General features: G+C 39.9%; 1 protein-coding gene across 1 annotated transcript in view; it reads right to left on the reverse strand.

Moving 5' to 3' along the window:
• The window catches only part of MICU2 (mitochondrial calcium uptake 2), a 59,348-nt gene extending 41,400 nt beyond the window's left edge, over nt 1-17,948 (reverse strand). Inside the window, exons 1-2 of the mRNA XM_010189568.1 lie at nt 17,916-17,948; nt 14,753-14,954 (exon numbers count right to left, since the gene is read on the reverse strand). Of these exons, the coding sequence (XP_010187870.1) occupies nt 14,753-14,954; nt 17,916-17,948 (235 nt within the window). The remainder of the gene's footprint in view (nt 1-14,752; nt 14,955-17,915) is intronic.
• Nucleotides 17,949-23,471: the final 5,523 nt, after the last annotated feature.

Here is a 23,471-nt window from a genome sequence, read left to right on the forward strand (position 1 = left end):
GAAAAAAATAAAATGTAGTGACTTCATGTCATTTAAAAATGAAAACTGGAAATATTTCGTGAAAAAAATTGAAGTTATTCATGGTATCAGCATGAAAAATGCAGTACTGTTACCATAATTCTGTTCAGATGTAGAGCATTTATAGTGTTTGTGTCCAAACAGTAAATAGCTGGCATATTAGTGCATCAAGACAGTTTAAATTACTGCAGTGGGTCAGTAACTGGGAGCACTGACATTTCACATAAATTGAGTGAGTTCTCAAGAGTCCTGTAAATATAAAAAGCTATTTGTATCCAGTTTATATAGTAGCTTGCTTTTTTTCTGTTTCACCCTATCACATATCAAAATTACTTACACCATCATTAATGTTTTGTTTTTTGTTAAAACAGAATTTTTCTTTTAAAGATTAATTTACTTCCACTCCAGCAATATGCAGTGAAAGCTCATAGAAATATTGCAGAAAATGTTCCAAGAGGTGACAGCTGACCAGAAAAGTACAATGGAATTTTGCTAAAAGTATCAGTTTGGGAAAATTCGTTGATCATATCCCAGCAATTCCTAGTCAGGTCTTTGGAAGAGGGGAAAAAAGAGATAGCTGATGTCCTTCTGCACTGCTCCTGTGAGGTCCGGAAATCCTATCAGCAGGATGCTCCATTTCTATTGCTGCACTACTCTAATGATGGTGGTAATCACTGCTTCCGTTTCACTCTCCTAGTGCCTTGTCCTTCTATCAAATGTCTAGAACGTGACTCTTTCACCTGCATCCTTCACAGAAAAAACACCTGTTTCCCAACATCTTATTGTTCTTATTTCCTTCCTAGTGGTAACGATTCTAGGGAATACAGTACATACAGCATTTTTCTGGTGGTCATTACAACGTCCTTATCTTCTCACAGTGATAACTGGAAAAAGCTCAAAGGAGAGTCACTTGGGGCAGGTTGCCCAAGACCACATCCAGCTGGGTTTTGAATGTGCTTGCAGACGTTTGTTTCTAGAAGGGCTACAAATACAAGACATCTCATTTAATACAGTTGCCTGACTAACTTTGCAATAGGGAAATATCATTTTAGGTACTTTTGTAACCTACACTAACACCAAATACAAGCAATAGTTGGTAGTTTTCATATGGAGTTTTAGGATTTCCCCCCCCTTGCTTATATCAAAGGCAACAACATCCTTATGCAGTTGAAGACTGTATCCTGGCTTCAGTTCTCACCAACGACCTCTGAAGGAAGAGACAGCATTTTTGTCGTATTTGTCAAGACATGACAGCACCAAGTACTGGATTTAACAGTGAATTTGGGCATGATATTGAAAGGAAAAAATTATATGTTGGTAATTCCATTAATGAGAGCTCTATGTTTAAGCTCAAGGCCTGGGACAGTCTGTCTTGCTGTCCAGAGCATGGTAAACACCAAAAAAATCAGACCCTTATTACGCTTATCTTTCAGAACACAAGCCCCATTCATGAACATGCAATTTACAGTGACTAGATGTCTGAGGGCATTGCTATTGAGCTTACAAAACAGTAAATTTGTAAATTATAATTAATATAGCTTCTCCTTAGGAAGGAAAGAATTGAGTGAGTACCCCCTAGATGGTGTTCAGTTACTGCATGGGCTGACCTGTGCTACTTACAGCCGTGGCTCCTATCCACCTCTGCTTTGTAGCACACTTTTCTTGAAGAAACAACAAATATATTTGTGTAAAAGGACAAAACCAGATAAAATCACCCTCTTTATTAGAAATCTGGAAATGCTTTAGCAAATTAATTACCACCTGCGTTGAATGTGGCTAAGTGGAACTTCTAAAACATATGGCAAATCTAAACAAAAGAAAGTACACATGATTATTTTGGATCCACTTGCTAATATTCTATGTTTTCACTTGAGGTACTTGCACTTTTGCAATTGTGATATTATCCATCTGTTCCTCATCCTCCCAAACTCTTCTGATATCATCCATTGAAAGAAAACTATGAAGAAACACTCACCAAAGAAATATATCCATTTTGCGATTATTTCTGTTAAAAACGATGAACTGAATCACTCGATGTCTATTCTAGTAGAACCTAATGTATCACTTTCCTTTTCAGCAGAATTGTAATAACTGCAAATAATTCTCATTAGTGATTAGTGAATCAGCATAAGGGAATAAAAAGAATAAAAGTGCTATTTTAGGGGAAGAGACTTTTGGCATAGGTGCAGTGTTGTATATTTAACTTCAGATATTTTAGATCCCTGGAGATTACAAAGATGAGTAGTGATAAAGGGAATTGCTATTCAGAGCTGAATTCAGCTGATCCTGTCAAGTCAGAATTTCCAGAAGGAACCTTTTCACCTTATAAGACTCTGAAGTGCAACCTCATACAAAAATTTTAGGAAGGCCATTTTAATGCAGATGACCCCAGTGATGACATTACTTTTTCCAACTGCCACCATGAGAAGATAAGGACATTCTAATGACCATGTTTGGGAATTTTCCTACAGAAGACTGCCTACTGCCTCGGGCATTGTCTGATCCTGCACAGACCCACTTCATTTATTTCCAGGTTCAAGCATCACAATCTTTAGCTTTTCTTTCTTTCTTTCTTCCTTCTCATGTTGTTCAGAGGCAGATTTGCTTTCCTTCAGCTGATGGTCCACATCATCCTCATTTTTACCTTTACATTAGCCAGGAGTTTCTGCTTCTAAGATCAGCTCATTCTGTTATAAGCCCATAGAGAAGCTCTGAGCAAAGCAGTAACAGCCCCTGCTGAGTCTGATTTGTTCGTACATCATTAACATCTGTCACCCAGCAATTAACAGATGTTTGGGAAGTTTTCCTACAGCAGGGGCTCTGAGGATATGTAAGTGATAACAGAATGCTCCTGTATTTTAAGCTAAGAAAGGTTTATCCTATTTTTGCTACAAAGAAAGATTAATGGAGAGATCTTGTTTTGGTTAGGTTCTCAGGATACCAGAATGAAGACAGGTACATAAAACTTTATTCAGAGATAAGGCGGTAATAGGAAGAGAAGCAGGATCATTAAAAGTCTGAGAACTTCCCTAAAAGACTGGAAAGAACTAAAGTAATAAGAAATCATAGAAGAGCTTAAAACCAGATGTTAATTGTGCCTTAATGCAGTGGCCAAAATAGTTTAGTTAATCTGCAACGTAGAGAAAAATTACTGCTGCTAAGACTATGTTTAATAATAAATTACTGACATGATGTCCATCAGCCTTCCCTGCTACTAGGAAAGAGAGTCTTGTGCACCAACTAGAACACTTCCTCTACAATAACGGGTGAACTGCTGACACTGAATAAAAGCAGCACAGATAAGCCATCTCTTGACCTTGGGCCTTCAAACTCCTCACATGCTAAAGAAAAAAGTCAGGCAGAAAGAAAAAAGAACCTGGACAAAGCAGATCAATAGTCTCTTTCAAAAAATGAAGTTACTCTTTTCTAGAATTGTCTTATTTCCTCAGAAAAAAACCCAAAACCTTTCTCCCTTGAATCCAAATCATCTGATGAAGCAAACCTCAGAAAGACATTGGGCTTTACCCTGGCTTTAATTTTATATTCAGATTTTTTTTAAGAATTCTGATCAAGCACCAGAGGAAACATTGTAGTAGGTCTCTCAGAACAGAAATAGAACAGGAATATTTATTCAGTAAAGATCATGGAGGAGGTAAATCTAAATACATAAATACACTTTACATCGAAATTACCACTAATCTCTCATTAAACCTGTAGCAGCCTTCAGTACAGTGGCCTTCTGTGTCCACTGCCTCTAATTACCCTTGCATTGTCTCCATACTCTGCTTCTTTGCCAAACTAATTGCTCCTCCAAGAGCAACTAAAAAAAATGAACTATTTTTCCTGTTCCTGTACAAAGGTGTGTATTGCCTGGGGGCATCAAGCCCTTGACTGTACATAACCTTCTAAAAGGATGTTCTTGGTTTTAAACTGGAAGAGGGGAGATTTAGACTAGATATTAGGAAGAAATTCTTCACTGTGAGGGTGGTGAGACACTGGCACAGGTTACCCAGGGAAGCTGTGGATGCCCCCTCCCTGGCAGTGTTCAAGGTCAGGCTGGACTGGGCTTTGAGCAGCCTGGGCTGGTGGGAGGTGTCCCTGCCCATGGCAGGGGTTGGACTGGATGAGCTTTGAGGTCCCTTCCAACCCAAACCTTTCTGTGATTCTGTGATCTCTATTTTTCTGTCTTAATCACAATTCCATGATTATGTTAAACATTTCTTCACCTCAGAACACAGAAAATAGTTTCCTCTACCATAACTACCCTCAGCCTGGCAGACACATGTTCATACAAAAAAGGACCAAAGCACCTATGGTGTTGGAAGCTGTTCTGCACGTTGTGACTGTGAGCGAAGCACGGGCTCAATGAGCTGCAGTGGTTTGCTCCAGTGAAGATTGCTTTGTACTGCTTTTCTCCTTGACTGAAGCTGCAGTGTGACAATACAGAAGCTTCGGCAACAATATTAATTTAAGAAGCTCCTGGTTCCATCCCTTAGGCCACAGGGATTACCAGCAGATTGTGTTGTGAGCCAGGAAATGAAGCTGGCTTTACAAAAATAAATCCAATTCAGAGGAGCATTGAATAAAGCTACCTACAGGAAGCTGTGGAAGCAATGGCCTAACCCAGCCAGAGGAGATAAAAATAAACTGAGGTTTGCTTAACCTAACAAGAGCAGCGCTGAGTGGTGATATAATTATCTATAATGCACCATGGAGTGGAGATTCAAAAGAAAAAACATTTTAGGTAATGGGAAATGTTGGCACAAGAGCAGGTGGCTTTAAACAGCGATTAATTTTACATTGGATTTCAGAAGTTTTCAAGCAACACACGAGATGCTGTGTCACCATTTTCCAATATAAGCAGTGGTTACAAATGATTTTGAACTATGAAAAATTTGTAAGAGGTCTATATTTTAAGTTTTTAAACTGCTAAAATAGGAGCTGACCTTTTGAATATATATGATAAATTTTGACACACACAGCCACAAAATGCTTAAAACAAGTGTTAAGCCATTAAGTATCACAGAGGATACAAATACATTACAAGACATGACACGTTAGCTTAGGTGAGTTGTGATAATAAATACAAGGGTTCTTGCAATGCTACAGCTAAGCAGACAGCCTTTTTCATCCTTACAGCAGTACTGGACATAAAGAATAGGGACTGTCCTCCTGAAATGAGCATTTATTTCAGCTGTAGAGGAAAGAGATTGAATTGAAATGTGAATCAAATTTTAAGTAGGCTTTTTACAATTCTCCAAGTGGTAGCAAATGAAAAGCAAACAATAGAAGGCTTTCTTTTAGTGAAAGAATAGTCATTTATGTTGCCCACTGTACTTCTAAATGGACTATACTGGTTTAAAATCCCCTCTTACTTTTTCGACAGCAGAGACAGCCTTTACCACTATACACATCACAAAAAGTGTCGCTCTTTTCTGCTAAATAGTTTTGTTCTTGTGCCAATTCAAACTAAGCCATAGAAGCAGATGAAATTTTTGAACATGAGGTTTTATATTTTCTCCCAAGAAAGTGACAGTGAAACCAAAACACCCACAACGAAATAATTGCCGTGACAGGGTGCAGGTGACTGTTCAGAAGTTGCCAGACACAGTAAACAAATACAGTCCCAAAGGAAAAGCAGATGCCCATCCACATGAGACAAAATGACTAATTTTAGTATTCTCGATTATAAGAATCGGCTCTGTCAGGCTTGCAACTGTTTGGATCCAGTCCATAGTTAAGAACAAACACACCTTGCTCTTCCCCAGGAAAAACAAAACCAGAACAACAAAAAAAAAGCTAAGAGTCACCTGACAGTTTCTCTGGTGGGATTCATGACATGCTGAGTGCTTGCCAGTACCAATGTAGCAGCGAGACTCCACTGTTCCAGTAGTTCCAGTAGCATCAGAGGTACTGGTGCAAAGGACATGAATTCAAGGCTAGAAAAGAAGGCCAGCACCTGGGAAAATGAGCTGTATCATTCTGAAAACTTCAAACATCAGCTCTGCCGAACGACAACTGATACAGAATGAACAAAGTCAGACGGCAGCTAGCTTGGCCATGTTTTATATTCAAATTCCACTCAAAGAGCCCATTTAAAGATTTTTCTCAAGTCAGGTAGGATTGCAGCTCTCAGTGAACAAAGTCCCAGGATACTGACATTTTCTACATACTGATAAACTAACCAGAAAAGCCAACAACAGCCAACTAGGATGCATTTAGACCTAGGAGCAATGCTGAACTACCTTACATCTAGTAGGAACCAAGGCAGAGTTTGCTGGAAAACATGGCATCTTTCAAGAGCTATGGCTGAAAAATCCTGATGCTTTCAGGTGCACAAGCCTTTTCCAGGCCTGAAAGGAAAGGTATTTAACTAAAGACACAGCCAGCAGAATGCTCAGGTGCTCAGTGGTGTTATGGATGGTGCTATGAGGACCAGAGCTCTTTGATGGACTGGACAGCGCTGGAAGATTGCTTTGATTACTACAAGTTGGCTTTTGGTTGTATTCTCCCATGCAGTAATGAAGCTGGTGAGCCCAAGAGAGGGCACTGTCATGCAAGCAGGTGGCTCTAACAAAATAAATCTGTGTGTTTTACACATGGAAAAAAGTCTTTCAGCTCAGTATTTGCTTCTTTTTCACAGGAGATGAGAAAGGCTACTGAGCACAACCTGTGCTATAACCCAGTGCAGGTGCCTAAGGGCTGTGGAGTAAAAAGGAAAGCATAACACAGGGAGCTTCTCCCTCAGGAAATCAGTGCCGGTGTTTTCCAAACAGGGAGCAGTGAGACTTCTCAGAGGTTTGTTCCCTGGAGACCCCAGCCCTTTGGCAAGTAAGGATGGATCCTCTCATCTACCAAAGCCGGCTGCACACCTCGCCTGCTGCTATTGCCTAGAAGAGAAGCGATACCTTAAGTATTTTTAAAAACTCATAATGTAACATTTCTTATGAGAAGACGCAGGGAAAAAAATCACTGTATATCTATATTTGTCCTCATTACTCAAAAAAGGACAAATCATATGGGTAATATAATAAAAATTCACTATTGGCCTAAGGAAAAACACAGAACCATCAGCACCACAAGAGTTACAAACAGCTGGAAATGTGAGGCTAAACGCACGCTGGATTTTGGCAGGAGCCTGACTTGCACTCCTGGCACCTGCTATCGTCTACTGAGGGTCCGCCGGATCCCCATCAGTTCTACGTATCTGAATGCAGCCCAAGGAATTTCAAAAACAGATTGTACTTCTTAGGTACAAACCAATCCCTGCCTGTGTTAAGTACATGTGTTGCAAGAAATTAAAATACATTTAAGAGTGATAAAAATTCATTGAGTCTGATTTTCACACTACATCTGTTAAGACTTAATTGTCAGTTAAGCAGGATATGATGCTTCAAAACTGATTAAGTTCCGCTGCATTTATTAAAAAAAATAAGACTGAAGTAATCTGTCAAAAAGTATCCAGAACCCATGGCAGAAAACATCCCAGAGATATTTTCTGTGGTATGCCGACAGTATGCTACAAACGGAGTTGAAGTAGTGTGTGGTGTTCTACAAAAATAAAAAATCTTTACGAATAGGAAAAACATTCAGAGACCAAGAACGACTGCGTGAGTTCTTGAAATTCTCTCTTATGTGTTAAAAAAAGGAAAAGTGACTTCTCTGTTAAGTATTTTAAATATCACGGTAGCATGTCACAAAACTGGAATACTTCACTAAAGCAGGAACTGTTGCAAGATTTCTGAAATTCTAAGGCAGCCGCTGTTTATACAACAAGCAGACTCCTGTTATTAATAACCAGATATTTCCATTACTTGTACTACAAGTATTCTGTATGCGCATAATATATTTTCATTCGTTTCAAGGAATCTGTTTTCCATTCAGATGCCATTAAATAACCAATAACTTTCACACTTTAAATAACTAAATCCTTCAAGATGTGTGTTGAGACCACTCGCCTCTTGCTCGCAACTCTGCTGCTGAAGCCTGAGCAGTTTTATTATTGGCACTACTTTTGTGATGAGTTTTAAAAAATTGCTTTCATTCATTGAGAAGCTGCGATGCATCTTCTCTTTAACAACTGCTTTTTAGAAAGCTAAATAGCTGGTCATGTATTGTCAAAACCTAGCATCTTGCCAAAGTTTTTAGCTAATCAACATGCACTGCAGTCAATCGAGATAAGAACTCGGATCCCGCATCATTCTCCAGCTTGTCAGCAATGCCACAAAGGGAAAATAAGAATTAATCACAACAAAGCCATGAGTTTATCATAACCTTACTGTCATCTCATGCAGACATAAGCACAAAAACACAAATGCAACTAATACAATGTCAGTATAGTTTTCAGGATCAAAAAAATATTGTCCCATTTGACCTTACAAGGAATGTATCTCAAGCACTCTCAGCACTGCCTTGTAAGATGGTTCAAGGCATGGAAATGAAACGGGGCAGGGGAAGGACAGCTTCTTCCTGTGCAAGGAAATGCTAAAACCTGCTGCTGCTTAAGTGCTCTTGCTCCATGGCTCCCTTTCCTCCGAACAGCACTGCTCAGTCCTTCTCCTGCTCCCCCATCTCCCTGTGCACACCTCCCCGCTGCTGCAGGGGCTACAGTGCCGGAAGCCACCTCTCGGCTGAGGCCTCTGCTCTCATCCCAGCATCTCCTGCCCCTGTTGCTCAGACTCTAAACCTAGAAGATTTTTCTGAAAAACAAGAGCGAACAAGTAAGTCGGTGCAGTGGCCAGTGGTCAATACATCGAAAGAGCAGCCTGGCCAACACACAGATGTAATTGCTGCAGGGGAGAAGACCCCATTTCCCCATTTCTTCAATTCTGTTACATGGTACCTCATGATGCAACCACTACAAAAATGTCTTTATTTTGATTTCACAACAAATCTTATGTCCAGACATAAACACACATTGTCAAGACTATAGGAACTTCTGCAGTATTTGTACTGTTTCTAGGTAAAGAACTATTTCCCTTCAAATTAATCGTAGGTAAACCAGCCTCAGGAAGATCATCGCCGATGTAACCAAGTGATCAGTGTTAACATACTATTGTTAAGGAGAAAAGAAAAAAAAGAGATCTTATTTAGCTTATCTATTTACCAACAGTTGGCTGAGGTACAACATTTTATCCAAATCAATCCAATATTTTATCCAAAACATCAACTTTAATGTTGTATTCGGATACTAAACTAAAAGGCGAAATGCATACAATATGTTACTTTAAAGACTTTCTTAGAGTTGTGGTAGAATTTCCTAATGCCATTTGGATGATGAGGGATAGCTGAAAATTAAAAATTCACAGTACAGACTGGTTACAGAAGCAGAAATCTTAAGCAATCTGCTTATCTTTGCTTATGTATGCAGATCCCTCAGCAGGAACAGGAACATTACTTCCCTTCACTTACAGCCCCACTTTAAGAAATGAATAAACAATGATGACTAAGAAGTTTTGGCTAGAAATGGCTGATTTTGTTTCATTTTTCTAAAACTCAGAAGGGGTTCATGTAATGACTTCAAACAATTATGCTGCTTCTTTGGCTTTGCTTTGCTTTATCTTCCATCTAGCACTGGGCAAGGGCTCATCTCTGTCCTGCATATCCCAGAGTTCTCTACTGCGTTTGGAGGATTTGAGCAACAGCAACCTATCAGTGCTAAAAAATACCAAATGCATAGACAGAGACAAAGCAATCTCTCTGTTAACACATGAGAAATTCAGGAGGATTGAATGCAGTTTTCCAGCTGTGCTGATAGCTCCCTGTATGACATCTCAGTCCTCACTTCCCATATGGAGCTTCACCACTCACACAAGCTTAAATCTTAGTCTTTGACTCAGTTTTAGATGTGACACTAAAGCACGACTCATATCAGTCTGATTCGTTGTTGTATGTGAAATTCAGGTCAAAATGAAGACATTGATGTGTAGGCACCTGAGCTCCCACTAGAGGCAAAAATTCAAGATCCAGACCAAAAAGACTGACTCGGCTCATTGGGAAGTGCCCATCCCCTGGCAGGTCCCTCTGGGCTCTCCAAACCTCCCGACAGCACCAGCACTGATCTCTGCTGAGGACAAGAACTGTATTTTCTGCCACCGCAGCCTGGCACTGTGTCCCTTCCTCAGGTTCACTCACAGTTGTGACCACACGTGACCAAGCCACACAACTTATCAAAGCTGCAAACCTACTGCAAACCTGTGCCAACCACATTTTCACAGCAAGCTTAACCAACCCAAAAAACTCCCACCAAACTTACAACACACCAATATTCCCTAACAGATAGGACTCTACTGTGGAAATACTGCCCTTGGCACACTGGTGCTACAGAACACAGGAAAATTTCATTTTACAGCAGATAAAGGAGTGGTTCGGGACGTGAAGATGTTATGATGCATTAAACCTAGACTGAGTACATACAAAAGGATCAAGATCTTTATTTACCAGGTGTCAACTACTATCAGACAAGGTCACCTGTACATTTGCCTTCTACTTGAAAGAGAATTCCTGGAATAATCTCCAGAAAAATGAACACAAACAAATCCAGATTTAATGTACTGCAAAATCTCAATTTTCTGAAAGATTCTTGTATCTGCAGTCCTCCTCAAAAGTTAACACAGATTTTCTTATGTGTTCTACAACAACAGCACACTAGAGATAATATTTCCATGGAGAAGCTCTAACACAATATTGGCTGTATAATCTGGAATGTGAGCCTAAGAATGAACGACTGTTTAAAACACAAGTTTTACATGAAGCTGGAAGGGTCTTTTAAAAATACTCCTGCATTGCAGTGAAAATTCAGTGTAAGTCAGCCGAGCTTTATCCTTCTTATATCTGTTATCTTAAAAATGCTGGAATTTCTGATGCAACACAGCAGGTTCATATTATTCTGATTAGGTATTACTAGACATTGAGACGTTTTTACATCATGGTAAGAAGGGTAACAGAAAACACTTATACCCTAAACTCTCATTGCATCGGATACAACAGGTTACGTTGACATCCCACAGATCACCCGGAAAGATGGTCTGGTTTTGCAATGGTTTGCCACACATCCCCGTAGTAGCATTGCTTTAACACAAGATTACATGGCATATAGCCAGGAATCCCAAAATGCCAATGGTGCATTTCGTATGCACTGTGTTAACTGGTAAAAACCACCTTCGAGGGTGTTTTGTACCAGCACAAATGCTGTGCCATACCACCACAACTCATTTACTGTGTGCCACTGTTTATAGAGGTGGCTGCTTCCTTCCATAAAATAACTAAAGGTAGTAGAATTAGACAAATATTTACAAAGATAATCCAGTGTGAAACACTGCATACAAAAGTAATCAATTTTTTTTTTGTGGTGGTGCCTTTCTTCCTTTAGAGGGTTCTTTGCTTTGTCAACATGCAAACCAAAATAAGTCTGTCAGGAAACTCTGCATTTGTTATCAGCTCATTCTCCTTAGATGGCAGGACTGTAAATATTTTTCTTCATTATCACCCTGACAGCAAATAACTTTGCAGGTGTGATTTAATCAAAAAAGCCAAGATTTCACAATTTTTGGCCTTTCTGAAAGGAAATGAGTAATAGAGAAACCCATAAACCAGGAAACAAATGAGCAGAACTAGTGAACGAAGGTCTATCAAGCAGGGTTCAAGATCACTTGGGCTGGATGACAGCTGATATATTTGCACTACAGTTCATCTGTTTTCTTATCTGTGAAAGTGTTCTATAATAAATCATCATTTACTTCATGTTTTGCAATCTTGTCAAAGGGCACACCTAAGATTTTTGCTTCAGTAATAAATTCCCTCTAACTGTGTACAGAATTCACTTGACTATCTGGACATAGCTAAAATATTTTGGTATGTTCTAACGTCAACACTTTTGATGTAGCACCAACAACTCATCTGGTTTACACAATACCACATTTACTTTCTTCTAAATTCAATTATGCTTAAGAACCAACGGGAGATTTCAAAGTAATTCTCCAGTGACAATCCGCAGCAAGCAAAAAACCCCAAGGCTGTTGGACAAGGACCTCTATTCCCAACCCATAACTGCATCTTGTTCCCTTTTCGCTTCCCTTTTTCCCCTTTGGGAGTGTTTATCTCTGAACAGAAGCAAAGCAACAGAACATTGTGATCAACCTCAGCAACATTCTTGGTGTACACAGCTAAATTACACATGAGGCTGGTCATACATTCCTGCCTTTTATCTGTTAAACAGACAGCAGAAACAAAACTTCAGAACAGCCCTAAGCCTTCCATATTAATATATATATTATATATAATACCCAACATATACTACATAATAACATACTATTTACAAGAAATTGGCAAACTCCAAGTGAATATTTGTAAACATGAATGGTTACTGCCAGGGTTACTGCTTCAAATTTTTCTGAGAGGTTTTTTTTTTTTGGTTAGTGATTAATCAAAAATAGGTAGAGAATAACCAAATCCTCACAGCTTTAAGTTCAGCATTATAAGCCTCACCATTTATATGCAGTATCACATGTTAAAATTGCATCTCAGTACACCAGTAAGTGAAGACCTTTCTATGATTAGTGGTGGCACGCATTTTCCTTTCTAAAAGCACTGTTCAGGGTGAAAGGGAATTAATTTCATTATATAAACAGAAAGTTTCCTAAAACAATTGCTGCTTTGCTATGAAGTTCACCATCTTGATCTGCTCTGAATATACCTGGAAGAACACTTGAGATAGACCTGGACCTTCCTCATATGAAAATTTTGCAAACACAGTGAACAAACCACTGCCTTTAAAATACTTAAAGCACCACATTTCTCTGCTAACAAATGCTATGTCTGTCTGCATTTACAAGAAAACCTAAAGTCCCAAGCAATACATCTTGAAGAGAATTGCTTACCATTGTGTCTATGCTACTGGCCAAAGAACCCACACCAATGACGGTTTAAAAAGGGTTTAGGAGCATTAGATTCAAGTATTAACATTTTTCCATGAATTGTCTATGAAGCCTGTGTAAGCCTATGTAAGCCTGACCTGAATTTGAAATGCTAAATATGCATTAGTGCAAAGATTTTTGTTGTTGTTCACGTTTTTTTCTTGTGATTATTCTTTCTTTTCTCTTTAATGCTGTTTCCTACTTATATTAGCAAAGTAGCTGCAATTAACTTGGCTGCATTACAAATGAATCTTAGCCGCATACCACTTCATTAAAAAACTGCATGTGTACTATTATAGCTGGAGTAACCAATTAATATGTATGAACTGCTAAGACTGAAATACACTTATTTCTCTAACCTTGCTTTCATAGGCAACTGTCTGAAACCCACACCTTCGAAACGGAAAATGTCAGTATTCACTGTCTTTCAGTATTTCGGGTTGAAAATAGCAGAAGAAAATACCTTCTAGGTTTTTAGTTTAAATGACCTAAGTTTTGGATGGGAAAGAACTATTTCCGTTAGCCATATACTAAACCAAAAGTTATTTTGAAAGCTTCCACGACTCCCAAGGTCATAAGGTCCTTCTAAGGCTTTATATTCAGCTTTATATAATAGAAGTTATGTGTCAGCAGTGAAGCCACATATCCTGATCACCTATAGATTTTTGGCAGACACAAGCAAAATCCTTTTATTACAGATTCTTGTGTCCTATTTTCTGACCACTTGCAGCTCGGTAAACTCTGTTCTGCCTCAGGTTTCCCACAGGCTTGAATCAAAGTGCGCTTAGATGCCCTTCCTCCTCCCTGTCTCTCAAACCTTTCCACAGTACCTTGAATTCCCTTCCATAATTCCTGTGCAATACCCTCAAATTACCCCGATATTTGCTGCTTCCTAAGCAGAGCTTCCTGGGCTATGGATGGCTTTTGCTAGACAACATGCTCCCATGGTCAGTATGTGCAGACTGCAGCAAACAATTATTAATTTTGGGATTTCCCTCTCTTTTCAGATGGACTAACAGACTATTTGTCCCCTTACTGATAATCTTCTCTGAAACCTTGAGAATTTAACCCTTCTAAAGCAAAAAAAATTATTGGAAATGCTGCAAAAGCCAAACTTTTGGAGAAGAAAACATGTCTCACCTAAAAAAAAAGGCTGTAACATGGAAATGACAGAAGATGATACAAAGACAGATAAAACAAGCTTAAGGGCAGAGATAATGAGGCCAGAAAACCAGGAGGAAAGGAGGACAACAACTTACGTCATTTATTTGTGTGCTGCTCCTATCTTCTCCTCAGAAAGCATGATTTTAAAAGGACTTTTTTTTATTTGTTCTTATCTAGGTTTGTATAAACCAGAGGATATTTGAAACCAGGAACCTAGAGCTGAGGTCAATGCCTCATTACACTCATTCAAGTCACTCACATCGCGACCTCTGCTAGGAAAAAAGATCACTGAGTACTTACTGGTGTGGTGGATAGACAGATAACAGGGCCAGGAATGGTATGAACACTATTATATTCCAGTCCTACTATTTCCTGTCGTGTGTAAGTAATAGAGGAACTACATAGTGATCAGACATGTGAATTATGCAGAGATGTAATGTCACCATCAAGTCACCAGATTTCTAAATCATCAGCCTCACTTCACTGGTGTGAAGGGTGGAAGCATCTGAGAATCCACATGCACAACATTTATAAATTGGCTTCTGCTGATCTATGTCAGGTAAAGGATCTTATCCCAATGATTTGCAAATTACATTGTTAAGGGCACCTGCAAGTTTCTTTTTCTTCACAAACAGAATGATGAGAAAACGACTTACGTTCAACTTGATCAAACACTACCGAGAACAGGAAATCTCTTGGTGTCATGTAAAATTCTCCTTCGTATTCCAATGATGCAAAATGCATGAAGCGGTGCTTCCGAAGCGACAGTCTTTCATCCCCTTCTGCATTCGTGGCATCTTCCTTCTGAAAGAGAGCAAATAACCCATGCAGAAGGATGGTTGCATTTGTAGACCAACTCTGTAATTAGAAAGAATCCTACACCCAATCTTGATTAACCTCAATATTTTGTGGGTAGCCACAACAAGAGACTACAAGGAATTAAAGCTTTTATGGCATGGTCTTAATGAATGACATGCTTATATGAGACTCAATGTGGTTTTTGGCTTCACTGAGAGCATTCCTTGACGATGCAGCTGAGCCAAATTAATGGCTTGCTGTCACCAAAGGCTGCCCTCGCTTCCCACTGCCCTCCTCCTGGCCGTATGGTCCTGCATCTCCTTATTTGCCAGCTCTCTGACTTGTTGGACTCTGGCTGAGCCAAATTCAGCTTGCGAACTCCAACAAAACTACACTGACCAAACAATAGTACGTTGCCAGCTTAGTGAGTGGCTCAGCAAAGGCTGAAATGTGCTCTGCATCTGTGCAAACAATCCACTCCTGAAGTTAATTATCGAGTTGTGGAGCAACTCTTAAGATGGGAGAATAATGATGTCCTAGTTTAAGTATGGGCCTCTCTCTCAGAGAAATTAGAAAAACAGGAAAAGCAATGAAAACACTGACAAGAGTCTGAGATTGGATCAGCAAATCCAGAGATTCAACTAGTCAAGAAATCAAAAAACTTCCACATGCCCCTTAAATATTGAAAGACACACGATCAAAATCATGCGTTGACAACACTAACAAGCAGTAACAGCATTTACTGGCAGCAAGAGATGGCACAGACACAGTGAAAGAGACATCTACATTTTAGAATTTCAGAGAAAGTGACAACAGGAAAACGAGAGACTGCAAAATTCACAACACTGTGTGTATTTGAACATTAATTGTGGAACGATTTTACCACGAGCAGCATCACTCAATTTTAGGGCTGTTCAAAGATGTGAGAAAGTGAAGGAAAATCAAGAAAATGCACAGCTAAGTACCAAGATCCCAACTTGAACATACTCAAAACAAGTCAGTGAACACCAAGATGGATCTGCAGGTAGGTCAGTGCTGTGGCATTACTGGGGGTGTGATGCAGGTGAGTGAGTACAGCCCAGGGCACGACCTACCCAGGAGCTGCATCACATCTTCTAGCAAACCATAACTATTTGTTTATTTTTCAGTTCCTGGATCATTCCTATGGACTGCCTGGCATTTGAGGGGTCCAGTACAGTGCTGGTGTGCGCTGCATTTTGCAAACTGGGTTACTCCTGAGACTGGGCTTTATAAGAGGCTCCTGGTTACACTCAGAGCAGCCACAGGTTCAGTGAGGTTCACACCAGCTGACGGTAAAACACAGGGGCTGTGGTGCTGAGGATGTTCATGGGGTGAACATGGGACACAGGCAGAAAGGATGCTGATGGAGGACATGCTGGACAAGAGGCATCCAGTTGCATGGGAGGTCGTTGGGAAAATTGGGAATGTGGACAGGCATTTGTAAATAGCATAGCAGGTAACAAGGCGCCTGTGTGTTTGTGCGCACACACCCAGGGAGTGTGCAAGTGAGAAGGGACTGGGACTCTGAACCACTGTGATCAGATTTCTGATACTTTAGACTTAACTTGCTATTCCTCCAGGATGGCCACTGCTAATTCGCAGTTTGAATAACTGCGGTCAAGCACCAGCAGTGGCACTTCCTTCATCCAGCTGACAATGTGCCAGGACCTTGGTGTGAAGTGGGAAAGACAGCAGGGAGCTATGATATGATGAACATACGGGCTGTTTTGGGACAATAGCTTCTAGTTCTCAGATTGGGCTCTGAAGTTAAAACAGAAAACATAAGGTTTACTGTCAGGTTATGAGGCAGAGGAAAGAGATGAAGGACTGCTATTGATACGGGCAGCTCCAAATAACGGGATCAGGTGTGGTCTGGGAGTAACCACTCCTTCAATTCCCCAGCTCCTTGGATGTGAAGCACTCTGGGATCAGAAGGGTGGACCTCAAGCTGCGGCCAATAACCAGTCCATTGAAGAAACCATGAAAAACCAGCTCAGTGGACAATGAGACATCAGAGAAGAGGATGGAGCACCTCAACTCTGTGTTATTAGGTCTCTTTTTTCTCTACTCACCACAGCTTCTAATTGGATATGGGGACCATACGTTCACAGGATTTGAGGATCACAAGACAATGGGTACAACTGGTGAACCTACAGCCATAGCCTGGAGACAATTATTACTATCTTTTTCTAAATAGAAGGCTGCAACTTGTCACTTAATCCCATGCCTTGCACCTTCATGTTAGCACTAAGCACTTGTTAAAATACTTCACTGAACAATACAGTGATAGTGTTCAAATTGGTTTAATACCAATTAAAGACTTGAACTTGCTACATTTGGCATCAGAAGCTAGAAATTCACAATTGAGTTGTAACCACATCAAAAAAGTGATGACTCTTCAGGTGTAAGCCATATAATTTATTATTTGACCAAAATATTCAATACCATTATTTCTGCAATTTTAATTAAATTGAATGTAGCTGGACGTTTGCCCTTTGAAGATCCATACTGATGATCTTCTTAATTTCTTCTGTAAACACATTGTCAGCATTTAATCAAGCTTTGAGTGGTATCTTTCTCATATCTTGGTTGTCACTTTTGTTAGCCATGCTGCCAACTCTGACCCTTGTACTGTCTCAGTTCTCCATTTCACCACACAAAACCACTCTCACACCCTAAACAAACAATACAAGCATAACACTTTACTGTGATTATTCTCCAAATCAATATAATCATTTCAGAAGGTGTTCTAGAGCATAATTACCAAACTCTTTGCTTTAATTATACCACTTCTTTCCACCAAATTGTTCGCTGTTTCTGGACTACTATTGCCAGTGACCAAGTTATTCCTGAAACTATGGTCTAGGATAGTCCCTAATTCTGAGCAAAAGCAAATCTGCTGTCTCAAAAAAGGAGACATGGGCATCCTGAAGTAGGTATGGGCCATGTCATGTGGCTAAGTATAAAATACAGACAGGTCTACAATAGCAGCTTACACACTCTTGTAAAAGCTGTGTCCTCATCCTTCACCATCGTTCTCTTCCCCAATACAGATTCACAGAATGGTTAAGGTTGGAAGAGACCTCTAAGACCATCGAGTCCAACCATCAACTCAACACCACCATGGTCACTAAACCACGTCCCCAAGTGCCACATCCATGCGCTTATTGAACATCTCCAGGGACGGTGAATACACCACCTCCCTGGGCAGCCCCTTCCAGTGTTTGACCACTCTTTCAGTAAAGAAATTTTTCCTCATATCCCATTTAAACCTCTCCTGGTGCAACTTGAGGCCATTTCCCCTTGTCCTATCACTTGCTACCAGGGAGAAGAGACTGAACCCCACCTCGCTACCCCCTCCATTCGGGTGGTTGTACAGGGTGATAAGGTCTCCCCTCAGTCTCCTCTTCTCCAGACTGAACATCCCCACTTCCCTCAGCCGCTCCCCATAATTCTTGTGATCCAGACCCTTCCCCAGCTTCATTGTCCTTCTCTGGACACTCTCCAGCCCCTCAATGTCCTTCTTGAAGGGAGGGGCCCAAAACTGAACACAGGATTTGAGGTGCAACCTCACCAGTGCCGAGTGCAGGGGCACAATCACTTCCCTACTCCTGCTGGCCGCACTATTCCTGATGCAGGCCAGGATGCTATTGGCCTTCTTGGCCACCTGGGCACACTGCTGGCTCATGTTCAGAGGCTGTCAACCAACACCCCCAGATCTTTTTCTCCCTGGTAGTTTTCCAACCACTCTTCCCCAAGCCTGTAGCGCTGCAATACGTGTATCTCCATGTCTTTGGCAAGAAACGATGCCGGACTCACCGAAGACGGTTGGTACAGGATGGAAATACATGGGAAGAAGCAGAGCGCTATAGACTTTTGAGAAAAAGATCAGAAGCGTAACTCTCATTTGCTCTGAGAAGGGATAAACGACCGAATTACTATTCTGATCACTCTTCAAAACGCCTAACCAAAGACTGAATAAAAATTATGTTTTGAAGAAAAGGCTGATTAACTTAACACTTAACATTAAGACTGATCTTCTTTTAAAGTACCGAACTAAAGCACGCATAGAGGAGCAAGCTCTCTCTGGGTAATTCAGTATTCTTCCCACTTCAGTTAAATCCTGACTAATTTCCAAGTACTTTTCCCTGAGTCATCCAAGGAGTCCTTCAGATAAAAGAAAAGATTTGACATTCCTGATGTTTCTAAAAACACTGTCAAAGCTCATTTGCCCATAAAAATGCATGCACAGGGCAAAAAGCCGAGTTTTCCTCTTTAATTCTACTCCACAAAATGAGTTTCAAGTAAAGACAGGTATACTGTAGGAAACAATTATGTATTTAAGGCTGGACTTCAGATATTAAGGTATCTGTAATCTAACACCTCAGCAGTTTCCAACAGTGCAAGCTCAAAGCAAGCAGGATACAAAAATTCAAATTTACTGAGAGGCAATGGGTGAGAAGAATCTATTACTATTTCTTGTGCAAGATTCTTGTAAACGTAATTTAAAATGACTCTGAGATTGACTCGGGCTTATTTTTGTCTTGAACGGTGCCATATAAGAAGAAATCAAACCAGAAAGAGCTCTGCTGCATTAACGTTAAGGCTGGGCTGAAATTCCATCCTTAACTTGGTCCATTGTGTGCGGGGCTTCAAACGCTGGGTGTTCCCACAGCACCCCCGCGCAACCCAGAAATGAAGAGTGAAGTTTCAGCTTTAACGTGGAATTTACTCGCCTTTGTGGTTTTATGTCAAGCCTCCAATGCCAATTTGAGAACGTCCACAGTAAAGCTATGATAGTTGATGGTAAATTAGAATTGAATGACATAAAAAAATGCTCGAGAAGGATCCAAGTGTTTTCCTCCGCCGCTGACATGGTAAGGGATCAGCGGCTGCCCAGTCCCTGGCGTCTGCAAGCATTACCAAAGGCTACGGTTTCCTTCTGGGCTCCTGCACTGAGAAATGCCTAAGGGCACAAACATCACTTCTTAAAATTAATTTTCAGATTGATGCAATGAATCTGTTTATCAGTCTCTTAATTTAGGACACTAATAAAGAATTCATGGGGTTCAATCTTTGGCTTTGATTTTATTCAGTATCAGAAGTCAAGTAAAAACCTTACATTTGCTCTATCTTTGAACTTTTAAAAAAATACATTAAATAGAAATGAAGGGTTACATAAATAAAACAAAAAATTACTTAAAATAAGCATATACACTTCTCTCTCCCTTAAATTTAAAATTATGTCTTCCACTTCAACTGTCTTTCATTTTACTTTTTGTCCCTTTGCACAGAATTTGGTGTTTTGATGTGCCTGCACCTTTTATATTTATTCCATCTTAAATTTTTTCTGCTTATAAAACAGTCCACATTTTCCAGTTAATTTTTCCCAACATAATTTTTGTTTCTTCACTCCTCTCCATGTAATTTGCTTACTTTACCTCTCTATATCCTTTCGTCGCCTTTCTTTCCTCCATCATCTATACACCTTCTTCAACTGTCCTTTTCCCTTTGAAGAAAAATCAAGCTATAAATCTCCTCCTCTAGAAAGAGGATAAATGCTCTTTTCTTCTTCCCCGATTTGGAAGAGTTAACTTGTCCCACTCACTTTACCTGCTATGAGGATAACTAAACCAATGTGTGGGATGTAATTAAAATCCAGTTGGTGCCAGCAGGCTCTGGGGGAGCCTTAGGTTTGGATCCATTAATTCACATTGGATCTCCAGATAGATTTAGCAACTCTGTATCAAATTTCTATAAGACCGAGGAAAACTTTGCAGTTAACTTGTGTCATATTGTATCTCAATTTCAACTCAATCCAATTTGAAGTGATCAAAACAACAGAAAACGTCCCTTAACCTCAACCCCCGCTGCACATGTTCCCATACCCAGCACACTGAATGCACACAGGATAATGCAATTATTTATAGATAAAAAAAGGGTTTTGACAAGAAATCCATCTGATAGAAATATATGACTTAAAGCTCAAGATTGTAATGCTTAAGAAAGCCTGTATAAGCATGTGCAAAGGTAGTTTGTGCTTTCACAATAAAAACCTGAACCATGTATTATGCAGGATCTCAACCAAATGCATGAGTTACCAAAACCAGCATCAAGTTAAAGGCATAAGATCAGAAGCAAAACATTCTTGTGAAGTGAATTAATCTGTATTAACTTTTTTCAAAGTTAAATTTTACACCTTGCAGATCAAACTGCAAGCCTGGATGTAAAGTAAGCCAAGAAAGAACAGACAAAAAAACCCACTGATTTCTGTTTGGGAATAAGTTGTAAGTATTTGAATGACTGTTTAGCAATGTGAAACTAAACAAACAACTGCATTACCAAAAGCTCTAACAGCCCTGAAATCCCTAAATAGGAAATGGGCTAAAGATTAAAATAACTTCTCAGGAGCTACTTCTGAGACAGAGAACAGGCTGCTAAAAGGACAACCAGAGAATGAGAACGCAATAGCCTTGTGTCCGGCTACTGAATAGAAATACTCCAAAATTAGACGAAACCCTTTCTATGCACTAACAGGTGCTACTCCCCTCCTTTCTTTCAAACACTGCTCACACAATTCTGCTGTGCTACTACTCATTAGTGATGGTAATGTCTGAAGCAGCAGCTGAGCAGCTTATTTGCAACTAAACCCCTGACATTTTTGCTTTTAATTTTTCTCTCCCATTCTTTGCATCTCAAGAGTTCAAGATTAAAGTGGTGCACACTCAGCGGGTCCACTGTTACTAGAACCCATACCAAATGAAGAATTAAACCAAATGCAAGGAAAATACAGAAAACAATCTCAGTTTGTAGGGTTTTTACATGTCTTTATTCAATTCTAGGAATTTCAACCCTAGCAGAGCTCATTTTTAAACACAAGCTTAAAAAGAAGTTGAAAACTAACATGTTTCCACCAACAGAATAAAACGCAGGCAGATAAGGTGCCCAAGCTCTGACAATCCAGGGATGAGTTCACTTCACAAACCATGTATTTGCACCTCAGCTTGTGAGTTCTCACACCGCCCTGCTGCACGATCCCCTGCCGAGGGTGACACCGCTCCAACACGCTGGTGCAGAGGCACTAAACACGTACAGAGAGGCAGGAGGATCATACACACACCTCAAAGGCAACATGCCCAGGAAACGTGGCCATGCAGCTTTCTGGGGAAGCTCATGCTATTGTACCTGACTTCTGGACTGAAGTGAAAAATGCACTGTACCTACTTCTAACCGATTATTTTTAATCACATTAAAGTGCAGTTAAAATTCGAAGACACAAATATATTTATCTTTAAAGGTAAGAAGAGCTAGGTATTTTTGAAAGGTGCTATGTGCAAATGTGTAATTGATACCTGGAGCTTAACTACTTGCCTCTAAAATGCAGTATCTTTTTTTTTTCTTCCTCTAAGATGCATGTTCTTCATCCAAATGATGTATGGAAGTCTCCAGGCACACCTTCTCAGGAGCTGGGAGAGGCTCTAAGCCATCTGAACTTTTTGCTTACCCCAGGCTTGCAGACTTTTAGGACTTTTCAAGTTAACAGCAATTTACCTCTTACATGTGCCTGTGCTGAAGAAGGAAACGATCTGCCCTTTTCTCGCTTTGTCTGGGTAACTCAGATAGCAGCTCTGCGTGATCTGTTCTGAACTGCATCAAGAGATAATCCATTTATCACACGACGGTTCAGTTTAACTGGAACTATACATGTCTCAGTTGAGAAGTGACACTTCAAACTGTGGGAAGTTTTGTGGTCCGACTCATGCCAACCGCACAGCGCTACATATTTACCTGGTGCTTTACAGCCTGAAAAGCTCTTTACTGTCGTAGTGCTTGGTTCTGTAACAACTGTACTAACAGAAAAAAAAAAGTTAATAGCTTGTGGTTGAATGCAAAACCAGCTTTTGTTCTGAACTGGAAGACAAATTCTGGACTCATTGTTTATAAGTAAGAATTTAAAGGAGAAAATAAACTGTTTAATTATAGATGTAGCAGACTGACCTAAGCACAAGGGCCTAAGAGAATGCATGTCCCAAACCAAGACTTGGAGAGGATGACAAAAAGGGGAGGTGACTGTCCAATAGGTAGAGTAAGCAGTAGAGCTTCTAAAGAAAATTAAAGAGATGAAAAGCTGAGGATAAGGGAGCTAGACTTGATGTAGCAGTGTGTAAGAAAACAGTCAGGAGTTACACTATAAAAACCCAAGGTGGTTAAATGTTCAAGAAATTTTTGTGTATGTATATATATATTATATATATATACACATCTATAACACAGATTTATTTTGTTAGCATTTAATGGCTGTGCATATTTAAATATATTCATGTCTGTGTATGAATAAAAGGGACGAGAAAGAAGAAAGGTACCATGATTTGTGTAAGGGCTTAGCAAGAAGTGGTAAATGCAGCGGAATGGGAATTAAGATAGTAGGGAGTTTAGGGATAATGGAAGGAGAAAAGTTTAAAAAAATTAATACCAGAAATGTACTAGAATTGGTCTCATAAGCTTTTAAAAACAACTTTGAAGTTCCTCTGTCGATGGTTACGTACATTTCCAATA

This window comes from Mesitornis unicolor, unplaced genomic scaffold (genome assembly GCF_000695765.1).
Source record: "Mesitornis unicolor isolate BGI_N332 unplaced genomic scaffold, ASM69576v1 scaffold13178, whole genome shotgun sequence".
NCBI classification, from domain to species: Eukaryota; Metazoa; Chordata; class Aves; order Mesitornithiformes; family Mesitornithidae; genus Mesitornis; species Mesitornis unicolor.